Source organism: Lutjanus erythropterus, chromosome 1 (assembly GCF_056507025.1).
Source record: "Lutjanus erythropterus isolate fLutEry1 chromosome 1, fLutEry1.hap2, whole genome shotgun sequence".
Lineage (NCBI taxonomy): Eukaryota > Metazoa > Chordata > Actinopteri > Lutjaniformes > Lutjanidae > Lutjanus > Lutjanus erythropterus.
This window is the reverse complement of record NC_139317.1, coordinates 22,323,188-22,345,351: the sequence shown is the minus strand read 5'-3', so window position 1 is coordinate 22,345,351 and position 22,164 is coordinate 22,323,188. Positions and strand designations below refer to the sequence as shown.

Here is a 22,164-nt window from a genome sequence, read left to right as displayed (position 1 = left end):
CATGACCAGACTGTAAACATTTATGTCATATCTCTCGTCTAGAACTTTGACTTCTTGAACTCCTCCCTTTTCCCTCAATTCCCTGTTGTAATGAAGAACGTGGCTCGCATTTCCGGGAAGGATGGTCAAGTTATTCAGAAAATTTGTAAACCGCTGGTGTCATTTGTTTAGTTGGTATGACCACTGGACTGGAGTACAAATGGCGAAATTTTAACAGAAACTTCAACAATAATCTTTGTATGTACTGACTCAGAAGAAAAATACTTCCCCCTTATTGCAGTGTGGAGTCATTCATCTGGCCTTGTTCTGTCAGCAGGTTGAATAAGCAAATCATGACAAAGCTTATCTGCATTGTTCATGAGCAACAGTCTTGGTTAGTCAGTTTTAGGCTCTGTGCCAAACCACAGACAGATAAAAGAATGCAGCCTAATTGTATCACTTGATGGATTGACTCAAGTGACCATAACTTGACATGTCGCGCTGCACGTCGGTTTTATGATGTTTGCAAAACTATGAGAGAAAAACTAAACAGTGCATTCCAGATAGCAGGATGCCGTTCCAGCCAGGGGGGAGAATAGGATCATGTGTTTGTCAGGAAGATCCACACATGAGTAATCAATGCTTCGTGTGCCAGTAAAGCTAAACACATCAGGAAACAAAGCTGGAGCTGTCAGGCAAGCAGGACTTTCCATGCTGAAAAGCACCAGGAAATGGGAATACACAGGATGAAATGAAGCCACAGTACACTGGAGAGCACACATACTCAAACTTTTAGATGAAATACAGTAAAAGCTGTCGGTCCCAGTGGTTTATTGTTAGTGGTAATGATGTTACTTCCTTTGTTAATATGTCATATAAACTTGTTGTATATACTTATGTTATTTTCTGATAGACCCAAGTCTGAGTGTTAGAAATGAAAAGCTACCTCCAAAACATGAAAGGAATGATGACAAGTCACCAACTCTGTGGCCAGCCAGGAGCTGGGCAAAATATGTAGTTTTGACCTGGTGCCAGTAGACAGTGGCCTTGGTCTAGACGTTGGAATCTACCCCCTCCATCAAGTTGGCCAATTCGTCTGGCATCATGACGTGAAATAGCAGTTCTTCAGTTCAAAAAGTAACTGATCCAATTTGCACTGCAGGGGGGGATTAACAATTAGCTGATCAGTGCCACGGGTAGGGCAAGGAGGAGTACTAACAAAGGCCACCGCTGCTGCTGATATTGAGGCTTTTCTAAATCATTTAAAAGTACCAGTATCAGTATTGACTAATGATGACATTAAATTGGTCGGCTTGTGATTGGACAAAGAAAATCAAATCTCCCCTAGACTGCAGGCAGTGTCCGACTGAGGATGGAAACGGCAGTTCTGTCTGACATCAGGCAAAATAAACAGGTGATCAGGTCCAAGGGAAGAGTTTTGGGGCACACTGTAAATTTCCTCCCTCCCTTCTAAAGACATGGCTCACTCCAGACCAGACTCTCCTCTGACCGGCTACTGGTGAATGCTACTGTTGCTAGTAAAAATTTACTGACTGTGGTTGACACCAGGGCCAGTGGCTGGGCACATAACTTGCATTCTTACACCTACATACTTCCACATACTGATTGCCTCCATATTTTATCCTCCATATATGTGTCAAAAAGGTTAACTAATTTACCTCAAAACCTAATAATTTCCCCTTGTCATCAAAATTCTAGTACTGTCTGCTTTATGCAGACACACATATGCAGTCTCAGGTGTTCTCCTTAGTGCTGAGCTTCTTCTTCAACACTTCTTTGTTGTAGTGGTTCCCCTTTTGGGCCTTTTCCATTGTCACTTTGGGCCAAGTCAAACCATCCTGCGTTGATTTGTGTTTGCAGTTGTAACGTTCCAAGCTGGGCAGAGTTGCTCTTGACTTGGATTGTCTCCGGAGTAGGACTTAAGTGTACCAGTCAGCCAACCCATAATGACTCCTCTTCCAACAAGCGTGTGTTGTAAGACTCAACTCATGTGTATACAGAAGAGCAGAGAAAGACATTTTTAAAAGTCTCTGTGTTCACTTCTCAGTAATGTTATAGCTTCCAACTGAATCTTTGTGGTCTGAAGTTTAGTTTCTCTCCTGTGTCGCTGTTTGCTTAATTTTACTGTTCCATGTTGGCTTTTAGCTGGAGAGGGTTAAGTTACTGTTGATGAGAACCCAACGTGTGTGTAGCCACCATTTTACATCCACTTCACTCAAGACAAGTGTGTCATCAGTTAAATACACACCTTCAAGTGGGTAGTCCTGTTGTAATGGAGATGCAAATCCCTGCCGTGCTGGGCTGACGTGCCGAGTCAAAGAGAGTCAAGCCAAGCCAGCAGACGTGTTTTGAACAGGGGCTTTTGTGTTGGGACTGTAGACATAAAATATCATCCAAGGCTGAGTGGTTGCTGAGCCTGCTGAGTTTCACCTGAGGAGAAGAGCTAGTATTGACATGGGCTGGATGTTTTAAACTATTAAGTGAAAAACAGTCAGGGTCTTTGGAACAGTCTTACCCGCTGACAGCATAATAACATGGTACAGTAATACATTACATTGCCGTTATTCATTGATATTTTTAGCCATACTAGTGAGAGTGTGGGGGCTCTAAGGATGGCAGTGTTGGTTACTTGTCAAACCCTGTTAGTCTGTTTGGGTTTGAAGGCCAGCATGTCATCTAGAGGCTGGTTGCAGGGCTTTTAGTATCATAACCTCAGTTCATACCATGTTTATCACTATAAAACCTATCATATGGCTTTATTTTTGAGAAATAAATGTTGAGCAGGAACCATTTACAGTATTGTCTTTTTTATTTATTTTGATTATTTGGAGTTCTTTTCTTTGTTTAAAAGTTTAACTTGATTTTTACCACTATGCTAAAGATCACTGTATAATAAGCAAATACAAACAGAGAACCTGTACGACTCAGGCAATTTTGTGGCAATTCTACTGTTAGCCACAATCTATAAGAGATGCTTGGAGTGCATTCACGTGTCTCATACGATGACTTTCAAGTGGGGATGTGAGGTTGTACATCATGTTAAGATACGTCACAGATGACATCCATTGTTGTTCTTTCAGAATAACACCATATGCAGAGCTCCTGTGCCAAGTTTTTTTCTTACAAGTATTAGTGTGCACATTCGCCTATTATTGTTCTTGTTCTTGTTCTTTCAGGGGCTAATTCTTCTTCTCCTGTCCAGTGCTAATATTTAAAACATTTTTTGGGGAAAATGACTCACCTAGATAGTTTTAAAATGTCAACTGTGCAGCTTTGAAGTGGTTGCCATGATAAAGTCACTCATTTAGATATGTCACCATCCAGTAGCTTGCTGAGTGGGTGTTGGAGCAGGAGATCTTACATTAACATAATAATTTCTGAATGAATAAGACTCCTTTTCACCTGTTTTCTTGACTCAGAAAGTTTTTAAGGAACTCGTGTGAAGCTGTATGTGAGAAATGCCTTTGCTGACAAACATTTTCTTTCATGATACACAGGGAAACTCATTAGTGTTCATACTCGTTCAACACACCAACACGTACTGCACGGATTCACGTTTACTCCTCACTTTGCATTATTGTACAGTTGACTCAGAAGAGGAACCAAACTTGTGGTTTGAACTGAGTTTATTAAGGGGAGAAGTGAGACTGAGGCTTATGACATGTACTCAAACTTGGCCAGGGCCCCCACCCGGCAGTGGAGGAAGCACCTGTTCCACAGCCAGGTCATTATCAGCCATTATCTCACTGTGCTGTAAAGGCCAAGGCTTGAGGATAGCCATTGTACTGATCCACAACTTCAGGACAAAGCTGTTTACCTTGCTCTTTCATTCATCACTGCATGTGCTCAGACTTGTGTTTTGATGTGTTGTTTACTTTTTCCAGATGAAATCGAAAAAAACATCCATGTTTACCTACTGTCAGCTGATGAGTGTAAAAAAAATTATAGCAATGTGGTACCTATCAGAAGAACTGATAAAAGAAGTGTAGTAGTGAGGTCCAAGAACATACAAGTATATACATATATAACATCCCAAAAGAATCTGACCCAATTGAATTACATTTACTGAATTTCTGGGAAGGAAAGAATGCCAATTCTTTTTTATGTAATACAGTTTTTTAAGGTTTTTTGTTTCCTTTTCCCATTTGTCCCAGTTTATACCTAGTGGTGAGCTTGCAGATTGCAACCAGTTGGCCATGAAACTGCTGAAAATACCGAAAAACATGACAGGCCCTATCAAGAGCCAGTATTTGGTTTGTCCGTTATGGGCTACTGTGGAAACATGGCAGTGCAACAAATAAAACGTCCGTGGAAGAGGGCCCACGTTCTCTGTAGAAATAAATAGCACCAATTCTCATTTTCAGGTGATTATACACTAAAGAAAACATACTTAGGAATATCATATTTCATTTCTGCCAAGAAATCTTCTTTAATCTTACACATTCTTCTGTTAAAGCCATCGTGTAGGTTTTGAAAACGTCCAACATTGGCACCCCCAGTGGTACAGTCAAATTAGACACCATGGCAGACATAAAAGGATGCCGCTGACCTGCAGCAGATCTAATCTTTAGTTCACTGCCTTCAGTCTGAACAGAGCTTCAGGTGCCTCTCATCGTGCTGTATACTACTGTACATCTGTACAAATTCACAGCCTGATCACAGTCATGCAGATGCAGGGGAAGCGCTTGACAGCCAAAACGCACAGCTGCATGCAGTCTAGGTTTGGAGGCCAGATGTGACCTTGTAGCAGTACCTGGGGTGGTGTCATGGTTCTTGGTAGAGCTAAAGGGCAAACTTAAATCAGACAGAGCTCAACTTCTTGTCAGTAGTAGGATATTAGGAGAGGCACAAGAACAGACAACGATCATTTATAAATCTATATTTTGCACTGATGCACAGGACTAAAAATAGTCAGTGTACTGTTTGATTCACTACCACTCCAATCTGCTTGCTATATGCCCTACACCAATGACTGAAAACCCGTCTGTACACTAGTGGGAGTCACTTATGTAACAGCGGGTCAGTTATTTAGGTGCATTAGTAGTTAAATATGGCTCAGTAGTCCTTGTTGTCATCACCACTTTCTCATAAAATCTAATCACTTGTTTCATGAATATTTATGTCAAGAAAGCTGGTATAAATATTCAGTAGAACCACTGGTTCTGCTAAAAGTCTTCATCCTTCATTTCTATGTCCTCTATAAGGAGAGGGCCAGGTGGAACCTAAGTAGGACAGTCGTGTTAATGTTTTCCTACAAATACCAGAATCAGAAAAAAAACTCTGGTCTGTTGTTGTCTGTTGTGATTTGGCACATGTGGAAGTGGTGAGAAATTGTATACTATCTGTAATTGTTCTACAGCTCACTGATCAGTGGTTTGAATTTTTTATTTTATGTACACCCACTGTAGTGTAGGAAGTCTAATTATTCATGTGTAACATAACATGTGCTGTGTCCAGTAGTCATTGTCATTTATCAACCAGTACTTTAGCTGCAGTCATAATGGTTTACTGTGCAAAGCCAACTGCACTGTTGAGCCAGATTTCTGTTTAATATAAGACACCCTGATTTGAATTGCGAAACTCTGTAGTTATTACATGGCTTTGACATGACTTCACTCTTATCCAAAAAATAAAATGTGCTGACAAGCTGTCAGGCTGTGATGAACCCAATTCAAAAGCAGACATGCTGATACATGACAGACCAGGCCCTTATTAAGTCATTCATTTTTTTAATTATTTATTTATTTATTTATTTTTGTTAAATGTCGTAATCTTCACTCTGTTAATCTAACCACTCTACTTGCTTCAGTTTTGACATATTCCTTCACAGCAATGGAAGAATTTATTGAATTATGCTTGTTTTCATACTATTCAAGTGTTTTTAATATCAGTGTTATCACTGGGACCTGCTATTAAACAGTGCTGGGAAAATCCATGGACTTTCCTTGGATTCTGAAAGGGATTTTTTGTACTCAAGACTGTATTTCACAGCAGATTTGTCCCTGAACTGTGATTCAACCTGTTTATTCTTGGAAGATATGTTGTTTATTAACCTACTTTTGACATAACTGACACATAATAAAGTTAATTTAATATTTGAGGCTGTCATGCCAACCGTGAACATCACACATATGCCTCAGGTTTAGGTAAAGGACTTAGGTTGAGAGTGAGGGATGAATTAATGAGACAGTGGATTGATTTAAGGTTAGGAATGTATGATTCTCTAAAGGGTTATTTTTATTTGCCTCTTTATGCATTTCTGTTTTCAAGTTGCATGTGGTGAACTGGCCGTATGTTTTTAATTTATGCTGTGTTTTGAAATAAACCCAAGTATTCACCCTGAAGTGAACCAATCGTCCCAAGGGATGTTGGGGTAATGGGGGTTCGGCTGAGTTGTCTTGTTGCTGGACTCAGCGTTGGTTAAAAAAAAGAAAAGAACAAAACCCTTTACATTTGCACTAAAAATACATCTTGTAGTAGGTCCCTTTTCTGGTGTTACATTTCCTACACATGGCATTCATGAAGCTTGAAATTTTGTGTGCAGTATAGTTTACAATATTTGCCAGATGACTCTTCCTGTCTTGCCTGACTAGACATTTCTTTGGAATTACTGTGGTTCATCATGGCCATCTAAAAATATCTATCTCTAAATTGAACCATATGAGCCTGGTATTGCATAACAGATCAACATAGGGAAACCAGGAGTGTTGGTGACAGTGGGAAGCGGAGTTGTGGAAGGGAGATGCCACCTCGGCAGAGTAGTCTGACGTGGAGCTTTGGCACAGTGAAGTGACACACTGACACCACTAAATAGTATTTGGTTAACAGTGTTGTTGTGGTCATTTTGTTGACAGTTTTGTTTCTTTTGCTCATCAAATTGAGGAGATTGTTGAGGTGAACGAGTGGTGTTTGTACGCCAGACTGCCCAGCTGGAGTGGCCTCCTCTGGTTGTTTTGTCCACTGCTCATCCTGCAGACCTGATAAAACAGGAGTTCTGGCCACTGCATGCCATTGACCTCCTCACCCCCCGCCAGTCCCTCTCTGGCCCATGACACCCCGCACTTCACTTTCCGTCATTGTGTTATCTTCCTGGCATGCGACTCTTCCACATGAATGGAGAAAGAACAAGGTAGAGGGAAGAGGATGATTGAAGCACATGGTGTAGTGCACATCTGCTGCTAAGTTTTCCTGACCACATTGTTTTGGCCGTAACTTTATATTCAAACTCTGTCTACAGTTCACTAGTATTGTCTAGATGTTTGCATAATTATAGCTGGGCTGAAATTATTATTCCTTGTTTTCCTTTCTTTAATACTTGCTCTAAGATTTGAGATTTACTTCTTTTCAATGTATTTATAGGTTTGCAATTGTTTGTATGTTTATGATGTATGTTTTTTATGTAGTGTATTATTTATTGCCGTAGTTCTCTTATAAAATACAAAAGCTATATAGTTTAATGAACACTATTTTAATTTACGAAATCTAAAATAGATTACATTCTAACAATTTATAACTGTTATATAAATCGTCCTTTAGCGAGTCAAACACATACCACCCACAAGTCATCGGTTAACGGTGGACCCTAGCTCTCTCTAATCCAATACATTTTATTTCTTTTAAGGGGTCCCTGGGTGAGGGAAAAATGAAAAGATGAAACAAACCTCTGATTTATTAGATGCAGGGCACAAAATTAGCACCAGACAATTTCTGGTAAAATATGCAAATAGCTGGTAGTTTTGCTTCACTCACCAGCCAAAAAAACATTAATAATCTATTGAGTGGCTGGTAAAATTTGAACATTCACTAGACGTTTGGCCAGTGGACAAAAAAGTTAATTTTGCACCCTGGTTGTATGATTTGTTTGATTGTTGATTTATTTCATGAATGCTGTCCACATTCCTGCATTTTCCTCGCAATCATTTGCCAAAGTTATTTGTTTCCATGCAACAAAATGTTGTACATTCTCTCATTCAGTTTAGGTCATTCTTGCTGATGCTCAGATCAGAGGAGACAGCTTAGTCTAAGCACATTTTATTGCTGTGGTGAGAAAACATGGAAGAATTTCAGTGCCTGATTTCATTTGGGTTTGTAACTCACCCAAATTATGAAATAAGCCCCACTCCAAAAGGATTTGTGGGATTGAGCTCATTTGTGGTAACGGGAACTCTTTAAAGGTTTTATGACCCTTCAGAGTTTGTTTGCATTTCCTCAAGTCTAAGTACAGGACTCTCCAATGTTGGGGTCGTAATAAAACTATGGTAAACCTGTTTCCAGTCACGTTTCAGCTGCATCATGCTGGAGAAAGATTAAGCTGACTACCTTTCTTGTCTGTTTGTCCTGAGTCATCTTTAGTAATGGCTCCTGCCCCAGTTATATCTGGCCTGTGCCCGCCTGACCGGGCATTAATGTCTCATCGTCGTCACAGTATAAGAATGCAGCCCTGTCCTGATCGGAGTAAGCCCCTGTGTTTTATTCTTTTTCTTTTTTTTATTGGTGCTGCTCTTCAAGCACTCTGTGACGATACTTAGCAGGTCAGACTGCAGATCCAGTGTCACTGACTGAGTTTGGTGAATTGAGCGGTTGGGTGGGAGTCAGTCATGCCAGGCTGCAGCACATGATGCGATGCTGGAGGGCAGCAGTTTCCTCGGCTTTGACATTAATACAGCAAGTGTGTCCCAGTGTTCCTTTGTCACTTGACTAAGGTCTAATTTGGGAATGGGAGATGTCCTTTCTCTCTGCAGTGTGTGTGTGTGTGTGAAGGCTGTTTCCTACATGTTGACCTTTGCACCTGTTACCCTGCAGTGGATTTCTGTGCCATGCTATAGCTGAGTGTACAGCACAGTTTGTGGCTAATGCTGTCAGTCAGTGCTTTTGTTTGCTGTTCCCTCGGCTCTGTTCTTATCTGGAAATTTGTCCAGTGTCATTCACTTAAGACTTGATTATGTTTCCCGTCTTTATTATCCACACTTCATTCTGTTCTTTTGAAATTTAAACATTACATCTTTATTCTCTGTACCACGATAAACCTACTTTTAATTTAACAGTTTGACTTATTTTGTTATTATTATTATTTATTTATTTATTTATTTATTTATTTATTTATTTATTTATTTATTTTTAAGGGGTGCCAGCCAGGTTTCTCTCCTGCTATTTAGCCTTTTAGATTAGTCAGTCAAGTTTTGTTTAGCTTGTAGTTTCTCAACTCAAACTTAAACACGAAATCCCAATGCAAAATTAACATTTTCATATATTCATCATAAATAAATAAATAAATAAATAAATCCTGCATTCCCCAATGCCACAAAACAAAACTATGGGTTTCATTTTCTGTTTTTGTCTTGGTAAATTTAGGTGTTCATAAAAGGAGAAAGAAGGTTCATTTCAGTTTGCAAATAAACTTCTTCAGTTGCCACACATCATAAGTATTACTTATATTAAAACAAACATCATTCAGTAGTGTGCTGTAAGCCATTTTTTTCTTAGGATGACAAAGGCATGACCCACCTTACTCTGCCTCTGATTGGCTAGTAGTTGTTGTTTTCATTTGTTGAGTTTGTTAGGTTTAGGCATGAGGCAAAGTCATCATGAGGCACATCATTCCTTCACCTCACCATTTTAAGAATATGATATGAAACATGAACTAAACTGTGATGAAACACCATGTTTGCCTGATCTTGGATATATCTTGTAGTCATGCATTAGGCCTGTGTAGGATCAGTAATATTTGCAAACTGGCTTTTGGCAAACAGGGTGCAAAATTAACATTTTTTGTCCCCTCACAAATGGCTAGTGAATTTAAAATGTTACCAGTCACCTTGCATATTTGACCAGTATTTGTCTGGTGGCCAGTGCTAATTTTTAGCCCTGTTGAAAAATGTTAATTTCATAAGGGTGGCACACTCTGGCCCACACTGTTGCAAAATGCAGATCAGCTGTTCCAAGTGACAGTTTGCAAAACAACTAATGCCCTGTCAACTATGGTGGTCAAGGTGAGAGAATAATAGTGCATAATTCTGTTGTCTAACTCTACCGTCTGTCAGCCGGCATATATTGCAAAATCTGCACCTCTTCTATGGCTAATGTTAATTTCATAATGATCGTCCTTCCCTTAATTCAAGCAGCAGAAGTTAAGTGACGATGTGCCAATTCTACTCTCCTTTTTGGGTGAAGTAAATATGCAAGAGTAGTGTTACATTTCACTGTTTACAACACAGGGTGTTTATGTTTTTCTGGACAGGCTGTTTTTTTTAAAAAGAATTGGGACTAAAATTAAGAGTATGCCCACTTCTCCACTGTTTGTGTGTTTATATCCACACTACAGTTTGTGTTTGACTGAATTGCAGATGACATAATTTTTCAAGTCGGATGTTTAAACAGATAACATAAGCATATTTTCACTTGTTTACACACAGTTGTGCATAGTTGAAATTAAAATGATAAACAACATTTGCAGAAAGCGCTGCGGCCCTTCAGAGGTTTCCCTGCTTTTGCAAAAGTTGCAGAAATGCAGGGCAGATTCGGAAATCAGCAAGACACCTGTTTCAAATATTTATTTCACAAACAAACAACAAACACATGTAAACATGTTTATGTAGAGTGCATGATCAGTTGTTGTAGACACTAAAGCTCATAATGAGACTCATAAGCAGATAGTGTGTTTCTGATAAGCACAAAAATACTCCATTTGTGGGCAAGTCCATCTGCTTACTTTAATGGGATTTTCAAACTCCCACTCAGCTGCTAGCAAACAGAAGTGACGTAGGTTACTTGAAAAAATGTTTTTAGAGGGTCTTGAAGAAAACTAAGCTATGCTAAAACCCATGTATTAAACACACAGATTGCGTAAGTAAAACTTATAAAAAGACTTGCACCTTAAAACCTCAGTACACATTTTAATGAAAATACAACAGGGATAGAAACATTGGGCTTTATTCACTAATGTGCATAGAAATGTTCTTACTGTGCACACAAAATAAGTTCCCATGCAAAATTACCATCTGATTCATAAACAGTTTTGTCCTTACCACCACTGGTTAGTGAATCAGAATCATTCTATATTGACAGGCTAGTGCTCGCTGTCTACAATCTGCATACTGCCACGTTCCCATTTCTCTACATTAGGAAGCATGTCTGCATAGAACAGTATCATGGAGAAAGTGGTGAAGTTGTTTTAATGTCCCCTTAACATGCGAAGTTGACTAAAGCCTAAATCTTGACTGTAGATCCTAAGCTTGGAACCATGTTCACATGCACACCGTCTGGACTGGGTGTGTGTGGTGACAGTGTGCACACACAAGTGAACAGAATGTCAGTGCTTTTGGATTTACACCAGATGAGCAGTATGGAGGCTTTTTTTTAACGTTTGAAAACTGGTCACCATTCACTTATACTGTTTGGGAGATTCTGCGGTGTTGTGAAATTCCATACTGGTTCCAGCTAAAACCTTTCAGACAGACAATCATTAATGTTTTTGTTAGACATTCATAAGCTGTATGTAAAATTATGTCAGTAGTCTGTCTGGATGCAAAGGTCCCTGAATGAAGTGAAGTTTACTAAACACTGAACTCCCTAAAGTGTCTTTGAATCTGTGCCAGCCCTCAAGTGTCTCTCTGCAGACCTACAGGCGAGATAACGACTTTAAGGAAACACTGATTTAATATCAGGGAAGTTAGTTAATCTTCTCACCATTGCGCCTCCACGTGGTCTCTGCATATCACCCTTCCTTACAGTTAGTCCCCCTCTCACACATGAATACACTCCTACAAACACATACGCACAGGATGTTATATCTCCTGTGATCTTGTGAGCTATGCAGTCCCAAAGGTGTTTGTCTCTTTTTTGACAACAATGAATGGCATAGTTGGAATAGTTTAGGACAGGATCACAGTTATCTGCACTTGTCCTTGAGTCCTGTCTGGCCTCAGTGTGTACAAACACACATGCACACTACACACCTCACCACAAAGCAGATTTAACAGATTTCCTGCAAGCTATTGTATCTGCTGGAAGATGGTGGCATCCTGGTCCAATCTTCCAGGATGAATAAGCCAAAACCCCCTTTCCCCCTTTTCCTCCCCCCTCTCATAATCTCCATTCCTCCTGCTCTCTTCAAATCTCCCCTCTGTCTCTTTTTTTTGTCTTTTGTTTGCCAGTATATTATATGTACATGGCTCCATCTGTCCATCAATCCATCTGTTTTTGCCCTCACCGCCCCCCCCCCCCCCCCCTTTTACCCAGACTCCTCTCTTCCTCCATGTGTCCGGTGATCCCCTGCGTAACCCCTGAGGAGCAGTCTAAACACCGTGTTCAGAGCCAGGGCCAGTTGGGCCTCCAGCAAAAACACAGAGAGACCAGACACAAACACTCGTCTCTTTGACCAAATGCCCGCCTGACTCTCATATTTTGGTCCTGTGCTTTCTTATTTGTGCCACAAAGATCCACTTCTCCGTACCTCTAATTAACCCTTCATTTCTCTTGTTTTGAGGTTGTAGTTTCTCATTTTATTTTATGGATCCATATTACAGCGGGTGGTTTTGTTATTGGCTTGTACAGTTGACACTTTTGTCAGTTGTGTTGGCTCACATGGACACATTTGTCTCCATCCATAAAATCAGATAAACTGTATAACAAAACACTGTATCCGTAAAAGCTAGTGTTGTTTCCACACTTTGCAGATGTTTTGTGTCAGGATTGGTTATGACTCACGCTGTTGCTCTGAGAACTAAAACCTGTTTGAGATGCTTTTTATTATGGTAACAGTACTGCTGAGTTTCAGTGCCCGCAATTTGCTAAAAATGGCTCTGCTTTGTCATGCATCACAAATTGTTGATTTGTGTGATTCTAAAATTCCCAATAAACAGTGTTTGGAAATATAAATAATATGATATTCCGGGAAGATTTTGGAGGAACTTGATTTACTCTTGGGGAATTATCATACTTCAGAATACAAGAATGCTTTAGTCTCATATAACCAAAGCTCAAGTGAATCTTTAATCCAAACAATCAAAATGTAAACAAAGCTTTTAAAAGAGAGATCTGTTTACAGGGATCAATCTTTTTTAACATGCATTGTTTTCCGAATTTCTAATTAATAGCAGCGTAAATAAATTTCCCCTTCAGTTAATTTAATATTCTGTGCTAAAGTGTAATCAGCTGCTATGTTGCTTAATTCCCATTAGTCTTTGTTTAAGATGTTTTCATTCATGATCAGATAATTAATGAGCTCTGGCAGTTTGACCTGGCACCTTCACTGATGACTTTCAAGGAAAATAAATACTGAACATGCCACTTCCCGCTCTGATGAGCAAATGTAATTGTTGCACTGAAGCAGGACATCCTGTCTATGCTCTCCATGGGGACATTAGGATTAGGCTAGCTTCAGTGATATGCCCTATCCATTTAAGCTTTGAATGGGTCCCAGCAGAGGATTCCAGGGGACATTAACCACTGAGCTTTTAACAGTTTCAACAAGTACACTGGAAATGTAGTCTCTTAAATGACTGGCACTTAAATGACTACAGTGTGTATTCTCTGGAACATATGATTCTGCCTCAGTCACAGTTATACTGTGTGTATTTGACCATGCTGTGTGACTTCTTCTATGTATGATGGTATTTTCTTAAATATCTTTTCAGTTCTGCCAGCCTGGAGGATGGAGGCTGTCCAGGGACAGGAAAGCACCCACCTTCTTCACCGTTGTGCTGACAGATATCGACTCAGACCGACACTACTGCTCCTGCCTCACTTTCTACGAGGCTGAAGTCAATCTGCAGGTAATACTGTGACACACGCACACACATGTTGACTAAGCCATCCTTTAACATCTTTGTGTGTGTAAGTTCTTACACTTTTGGGGTGCTTTTCAGGCATTGATTCATTTGTTTATTCTCTTTCAAAGCTTGATCTTTTTCATGGTCACAGGGAGCTGTAGCTCATTCCAGCTTTTGCCTGCGTGAAGGTTTTCAGTCCTATCATGCAGCTGTTTTCCAGTCGCGATAAGATTCCATTTCGAATTTCAATATCTGCCAATACTGATAGGGCACAATATCCTCCCCTCAGAACACTTTTACACACATTGCAAGTTGCTATCTTGCCTTTCTGTGTTTCAAGACTAGAATATTTCCAAATGAAGGACATGTTGAGTTAGCAAACTGTTACGAACAAACTTGTCAAGCACAAGCTCCACCTGCACATTTAACTCATAAAATCCTGGTAGACAAAAAAAATATGAGGACTACTGAATATATTTGTAGAACATTTCAATAAGTATTTAATTAATTTGTGCTGCAGCATTTTGGCTATGGGTTTAAACTTGGATTATAACATATTCACAATTCATGTGAACACCAGATTATGGACTCTCTATCGGTATGTGGATTGATGACGTCAGTCTGATATCCAATGTGTGAATTACATCCATATTGGCACCTAATGCCAATGGATCGAATCGGTTGGTGTAAACTACACACAAGATAAAGACCACCATGAGGTAACACTGCTCACCACAGAGCCACTGTCCAAGAGTCATTAATCCTGATGTAGATTGTTTCAGTTTGTCACACCATACACAGCTGTGCATCGCATCACTATTAACAGCAAGCTTCTTATTCTCCTTATAAGATCACAGTGACAATCCTGAATTCTGTGGAGTCTCATGATGAGCATGAAATCACTTTCATCTTTGTGTGTCTCTTTTATGATTCTTAGAAACTATCAGGATGTCTCGGGTGGACAATATGATGGTTCTCACTTCTCTGTTTTCCATTTTAAGCTTGTTTTGTTTCGTTTTACAGACTTTGGCACAAAGTTAATGACGTGCCCAAGACTGTCGTGTGCAAGATGTCTTCTATCATTTGAGGAGTTAGTAGAAAACAAAAGCCTGCACGGATCCAGCCTAATAAACTGTGAGCTGGCTGAGGGATGTTGTTATAAAGGGAGAGGATGGACCTGTGCTCCCCTCCGGTGCTTTTAATGTGATTTACTCATGCATACAAGATTGTGTTTGATTGCAGATTAGTGGTCATGGCACAAATGTCTCAGATCCCCATAAATTATTGATTACAACAGATTTGTTTAGATGGGATCATTTTTATACTTATGAATGATCTCGTTAATGTCCCCCCTGCCAAAAGCCCACAGAATACCAAACTAATTGTTTCACTGTGCCTGACTCTGTTAGAGGCCTTAAATGACTCCTGTCGTGCTTCCCACTGTGACTTCACATCCTTTCACATGTGGAAGGCAATCATCGATCGCATTCCAGTTAGATCAGCAAAACATTTTTCAAGTTAAATTTAAATTGCAGTCATGTACCAAAAATATGTGTCAGCTTTCAAAGAGTTCGGTGGTGAAATGTTCAGAATAAACACTGTAGTACTGCATCTTTTCCTCATTACTTTACCATTTCAGCTTGTTGTGTGAATCAGACCATAATTGCACAAACATTCCTCTGTTTGAACAACTGGGCATATTTTCCACGTTCATTCTAAACCATGAGGGGGGTAAGGATTTAAGGCAAATTGTCACATCAAAGAGAGAAAATAACCAAAAATAGCCCAGTTGTTAACTGTTAAGTGGGTCTCTTTAGAAGAGCCTATAACAGACTTAATTCTCATTGCTCGTAACTGGTTGGTGAATTCTCTCAGCTGTATTAAACATCTTGAAGACTACAGACTAGGGCTGCACGATTCTTGTTAAAATGTGAATCACAATTTTTCTCTCTTAGAATTGAGATCACAATTCTCTCAACAAAAACATTTATTGCACTCTTAGATGCTCAAGTAAAAAACAACACGCCTGAAATGCTTACTGTCTAGACGTGGCTTTAAATAGACAACCATATCAGTATCAAAGTACTGGACTTAAACTTAAAGGTCTCTAGTAACAAAAAAAATATCCCACGTCTCTTTTCCTCTCTTACTTTAGAACATCAAATTAATTAAGTTGAATGCTACTGAATACAAAAAACAGAATGTAAAGTCACAGCTTTACAATTAATTATCCATACACTGACTCTTACATCACATGCTTGGCTTGAGTCAAGTAGCTGTAAAACATTATTATTATTATTTCAACTCTGAGGGGACACACTATCTCAAAGACATTTAAGTCACATTGTTATGAGGGTAGAGGGCTCAGTGGTTGATCACTGTCAGCCATCACAATGGATGACAGCTATCGTCCACTGGCCCAACCCTAGTATCTAGTCAGTGTTTGGTTTGTTCTGTTTTTTTATTGGGCTACTGTAGAAATATGGCAGTGCATTATGGCAGGCCTCTGTATATATAACTAGCTCGTTTTGTGAAAACAAACAACGATTCTTATTTATACACTGATGAAAACATACTTACGAATATTGTATTCTTTTTCTGACATATTCTGTCAGTAGATCCAGTACATCTTACACACTAGTCCTTTGAGTGGTACTTGTGTCTAAAATAGCTCTCAGAAATTGAGATGTTTGTGTGAGTATTCCAAAAAGACACTTGACCAAGACACGTGGATGCTTTGTGTATATTACACACTGTATTGTGACGATTGAAACTATAAACTTTGCACTATTAAAAAAAACTATAAAATTTGATAGACTTCCCAATCACAACACCGCCTTTCCTTTTCTGTCAGCTAATTATTATTTTGAGGCTATATTTGGCCCCATCCAGACATCATGCTCTTGCAAAATATACTCACATTCCTGGATTCGGTTTATGGCACTGAAGATCTTCTTGAAACGTGAGGGTGTTTTAACAGTCTTTACTGTCTAAACTGACATCCTTATCTAGTCAGCTGGATTCCAGGGAGAATCCAGACAGGCGGCGGAGGAATGTATTTTGTCTAATAATTGAACCAAGTCCTAAGAATAATGATGAGATGTGACCCCTATCTGAATGGGATATTTTGATCCCATTCTCCTTGGTCCTGAGGTACTGAAGCACTTATGGCATGTTTTCACTGCCTGGAGAAATATACCAGATTGTGATAAGGGCTTTAGTTAGGAATGAGGCTGGTGTATCTGTGTCCTGATAGGGCTCGTGGATCCACGATAGACACAATTAGAACCACATTGAGACCGCTGCTTTTACGACAAGCTTGTCATGACACGTGGGAGACATAGATAACATGAGCAAAAAGTATTTTATAGTAAGTTATAGGTGGGTGGTCTGGCCCAAAAACAATATCCTGATCTATTTGGACTAATCACGATCTGCAATCTAAATTACTTTATTTTTTCTCAATTTTCAAATGCACCGTAGTCTTTATCCAGACTTGAAATAATAATTTTCTCCATTTTCATCTTCGAAACAAAACATTAGGGGTGTGATGAGTCTCAAAATCCACAAGTTAATATGACTTTCAGTTTTAAGGTCTCGGTTGGCTTTTTAGATTTAAAGTTTGTTTTTTCTGTTTTTTTTTGTTTTTTTTTAGCACTGATGGATGTGCCATTGAGGGACTATGGAGTCTTGATTTGTAAAAATCAGTAGATCATTTGTTTTATTGTTTTTTGTTTGTTTTGTTTTTCTTCTTTAAAAAGTCTGTATTGTATCAGCCGGTAAGCTGCACTGAAGTGTTTCTTCGGAAACACTCTTGGTGCCACAAATAGGCAGGAGTGGAGAGAAAAACAAATTCTGGACGAACTGCAGATTCTGCCTTTTGATTTAATTCTCGAAATGGGTGTCTCATTTTGATCAGTGTTTGATTTAATATTCAAATAGTTACAACACAGGTTTTAAAATGTTAATTATGAATGAATTATGAATATAATCATAAAATAACACTTTTAAAATACTCACAACTTAACTGCATTGTATATAATGTGTCATCCAAAGAAGAGACATGAAGTTATTTGTCCAGTCTGTTTAGCCATTTAGTTGGCGACATCATTCTATTGGTTGGTTGACATAGGACAGATCCGCCAATGAATGAGGTTGTGAGATATTTGGAAACAGACATAAGAGGATAACAGTCTCTTCAATTTTCCTCAAAGGTTGATCGTGGAAGCCTAAGATCACAATGTCCGTCTAAAATCATATTTGTACATTTGATTTGACTTGCAGTAAACAGTGCCAGACTTTTGTCACTGTCTGAATTCAGTTCAATTTAACAGGACTGTTGTTATTCTTTCCTGTGGTTAATTTGGGTTTTGAGATAATTCTTTGTTTCTGATACTATTTTTGCCCACAATTAAAAGCTTTGGGTACCAGTACACCACAAAAATTTGATTTTTTTTTTAGTGTCTTTTTGTTTATTTGTTATGTGCACATACAGTATATCTGCAATATTCAACCAGTTTAAAAGTGATTTAAGACATCTTATGATCTATGAATATTGTTTCAATGGCTAAGTTTGGCTTACTGTAAATGATATATCTTGCTCAACATAATAATTACTAAACATTGTGCAGTTGTTAGCATCTCACTAATGTCTCTGATGTTTTGCATTTGTTTTGTATGAACAGTATGCATCTCTGGGAGGGAAGCAACATTAATCTTCTAAACTCATTCTGGCTTCTCTCTAAGGAAATCTATGTATATGATTATGTCTCTTTGTAGGCGAGATCTTTTATTAACCATCGTAATTTTAGAACATCTGTTGTGTTCATTTAATAGCTCCAGTGGGATGAGCAGCTGTGCTGAATGGGGACAGATTGGGAAAGTAGATAATTAATAGTCCAAACATTCATAAATGTGTATCTCCTCTCTGGAGACAAAGCAGGATTTCTAAGATTTTTGGGGGCTGAAGCTATGACTGATGCAAGAGTTTTGTCTTGGCTATTTTTGTTTTCCAGGAGGAATACAATTAAGTATCCACTAGTCCTAGTTTCAAACCCATCTTATGGCACACCTTTGAAGTAAAAATGGTAAAATGGAGAGCTAGAAGTTGTGCATCCATTCATAAACTTGTGCACAAGTTGATTCATCAAACTATATTGCAGCATACATTACTTGATATTAGGCCTGTAACTAATTATTGTTTTCATTACTGATTACTCTTACCAATCATTTTTTTCCATTAATCGAATGGGAGTTTGGTCCATAAAATAGTGAAAAATGTTAAACTTTTGTTCACAACCCAAAGATATTCAGTTAAATGTAAAATACATTATCTCTGAAGACTCTTTATGTTGTGGTACATCAGTTATTTTTCCTCAGAGATTGTGCACATGTGCTCCACTGCATGTGAACTACATGCCAGCGATGAACTAGACAAAGTGATGCATTTGAGGCACATGATGTATTCACAAGCTAAACTAAGAGCTCAGTGGTGCTGACTGTGCTGTACTGAACAGTTCAAGATCTGTAGTCCATGGCACTGTGTTGAACTCTTCGACTGAAATAGCTTCTTTTTTTTATGTTTCAGGGATCAAAGAATATTGAGGCTGATGGAGATGAAGATGAGGAGGCTGAGGAGGATGGCCTGATCCAGCCAGCTCAAGTGTTTGCACCTAAAAGTCTCATTCTCGTGTCCAGGCTGGATTATCCAGAAATATTTCGGGTAATAAGACCGCATATGATTAAATCTTGATTAAAAAATATTTTTCTGTCTTATTCAGAGGGAATACTTTGAATTTTTGTCAAATCAGTGCTTTCATCTTGCAGCTCGGAGATGACGTTAATCTACTTTGCACTGTCTGCAAAATAGGCCAGCGTTTTCTTAAGCGTAAGCACGTACTTCACTAAAGTAAATGAGACATAGAAGAATAAGCATCTCTGATCCTTTTATTACGTACTGAGGGTGTTTTTACACCTGTTCAGTTCATTTAGTCTCAACCAGAGGAAAAAATAGAACTTGTTGCATTTCAGTTCTGGTCCAGCTCCTGTTCACATTGACTTTTTTAAAAATGAACGAAGTGGCACAAACAAGGAATTATACAGACTGACAGGTAACTGGTCGATTAGACAGTTTTTCTGAATGTCATGGGGACCCACGAGGAGAAATCAAGTTTAGGAGACTGACAGAAGTTTATGCAGCACTTTAATTCTCACAGAGAAATAAGCCATTATAAGCTGCTAAAGAACAATGACTAACAGGTAGAGATGGGACAAAAACAAGGCATCCTGTGCAGTAATGATTCAGAGCTAATTACTGTGGGATCACTGTCACAGATTTTAATTGACTTAATGAACTGACGGTGCAAAGAGTAGACTGCAAACACAGCAGTTTTGCTGACATGCACACGTGTTACTAGATGATTTGCATACATTTATTTGTGGCTTATACAGATCAAGTATACTATTGCTTCCTGAACAAAGTACACACCACAAACAAACTGTCCACTCGGAAGCAAGCCGACATCCACCTTTTCGAGCAGTCTGGATCCTGCTTTCGCACTAGCCCGAATAAACGACACAAACTGGGAAAACACACCAGGGTCCATTTTAACTGAGCCATAGGTGTGGAAGCACCCTGAATTTGTCACAGGTTTTGCAGACTCACAGTCAGCTTTGCTATTCATGTTTATAGATTCTTGCTCTTAGTATAAAGGTTACCTAAATGTCACAGACTAATCAAAAAAGGTCACCCAATTCACCTTGAGCTGCAGTATTGATTATCGTGTACAGTAGGTATCCTCTGTATGTGTCCATGTGCAATGTCTTACTTGTATTTCACATTTTGTCCTTCCAGGGGTGCTTGGGTCTGGTCTACACCGTGTACATTGACAGCCTGAGTTTCCCTTTAGAGGGTCTGGTGGCCAACCTCTTTACATTCCAGGTTCCTGTTGCTGGTGGAGCCCAGGTAAGTCTTAACTGGAGCAAAGCACGCTCAAAGTCTCACAGCCTGCAATAGGGCTGGAACTAGCAATTTTGTGAATTATTGCTGAATCTTCCCATCATTTTTTCGATTAATTTATTTGTCGTTTGGTACATAAAATGTCAGAAAATGATGAAGAATGTTGATCAGTGTTTCCCAAATCCCAAAATGACATCCTCACATGTCTTGTTTTGTCCACACCCCAATGATATGTAGTTCACTGTCAAAGATGACTAAAGAAACCAGAAAATATTTTAATATTTGAGGAGCTGCAGTCAGAGAATTTGGACATTTTTTCATAAAAATTGCTCAAAATTGATTATCAGTATAGTTTGGGATTAATTTACAGGTTAACAACTAATCAGTAAACCAACAAATTGTTGCAGCTCTAGTCTGCAAGACATTTGCTCTTCCTCTGTTGGCTTATTCCTCACAGATCCGAACCAGTCAAGGGGCTAGAAAAGGTTCATGACGGTCCTTTTTTCAACTGTGAGCCAGTGATTGTTTGGAAGGTGGTGGCTCAGGCTCAATAGTGCAGCTACTAAAATGATTTATGTTTGTGCAGCCAATCAGGAATGTCGTGTTCAGATGGTGCAAGAGATTGTTGTCAGCCACAGGCAGTAATTTTTCTAATACATATTCGTCATTTTTTTTCCATCATGTTACTTGGAGCAAAATACCTCAGCCTAGACGAGACAGCCGAGCTCTTAAACTGTGTTTATAACAGTTTAGGGGAAAATATATTTAAAATGTCAGTGCATTAATATCCCTCATTACTTTGTGTTTTGTTTGCTGCAGTTTGGTGGCCAAATGTTAGAACGTGAGGCTGTGAACACAGTGAATCAGGCAATAGTTTACTTACTTGCACCTTGAAAAAAAAAACTGGAGCCAAAGTGTGTCTCAATCATATTGGAAAATTACTGTATGTTTGCCACTGCCACTGGGAAAAATCCTCATCAGATCCAAAATCAGATTTTATTATAAATAATGGCTAATGTGCTGTAAGAGGAAAGAATTTGGGCTGTTCCCCAGCAAGACGCCACTTCACATCCCAAGTCCTCAAGTCTGCCTTCAGGCAGAACCTCGCAGTGGAACAGGCTCATTTGTCAAAACAACACTTAGTTAAACATACAAGTATGTCAAGAATTATATGAATGGAGACCAAGGGATACCTTTGATTTTTCACTTCACTTTCACTTCACTTTTAGCATCTCCAGGGTCCAGTGTGTAAGATTTACAGATATTTATTGGCAGATAATGGCAGAAAACTAATGAAATATTCATAAGTATATTTTCATTAGTGTATAATTATCTGGAAATAAGAATTTTTGTGTTTGTTTTCATAAAATGAGCTAGTTCTACATACAGAGGCCTGCCACATTGCACTGCCTTATTTCTACAGTAGCCCAGAGCAAA

General features: G+C 39.0%; 1 protein-coding gene across 2 annotated transcripts in view; it reads left to right on the top strand.

Moving 5' to 3' along the window:
• Nucleotides 1-22,164, top strand: part of sbf2 (SET binding factor 2) — a 142,020-nt gene that overhangs the window by 41,666 nt on the left and 78,190 nt on the right. For both annotated transcript variants that reach the window (XM_084716965.1, XM_084716974.1), the window contains 3 exons: nt 13,635-13,772; nt 19,357-19,491; nt 20,623-20,733. In XM_084716965.1, the coding sequence (XP_084573091.1) occupies nt 13,635-13,772; nt 19,357-19,491; nt 20,623-20,733 (384 nt within the window). The remainder of the gene's footprint in view (nt 1-13,634; nt 13,773-19,356; nt 19,492-20,622; nt 20,734-22,164) is intronic.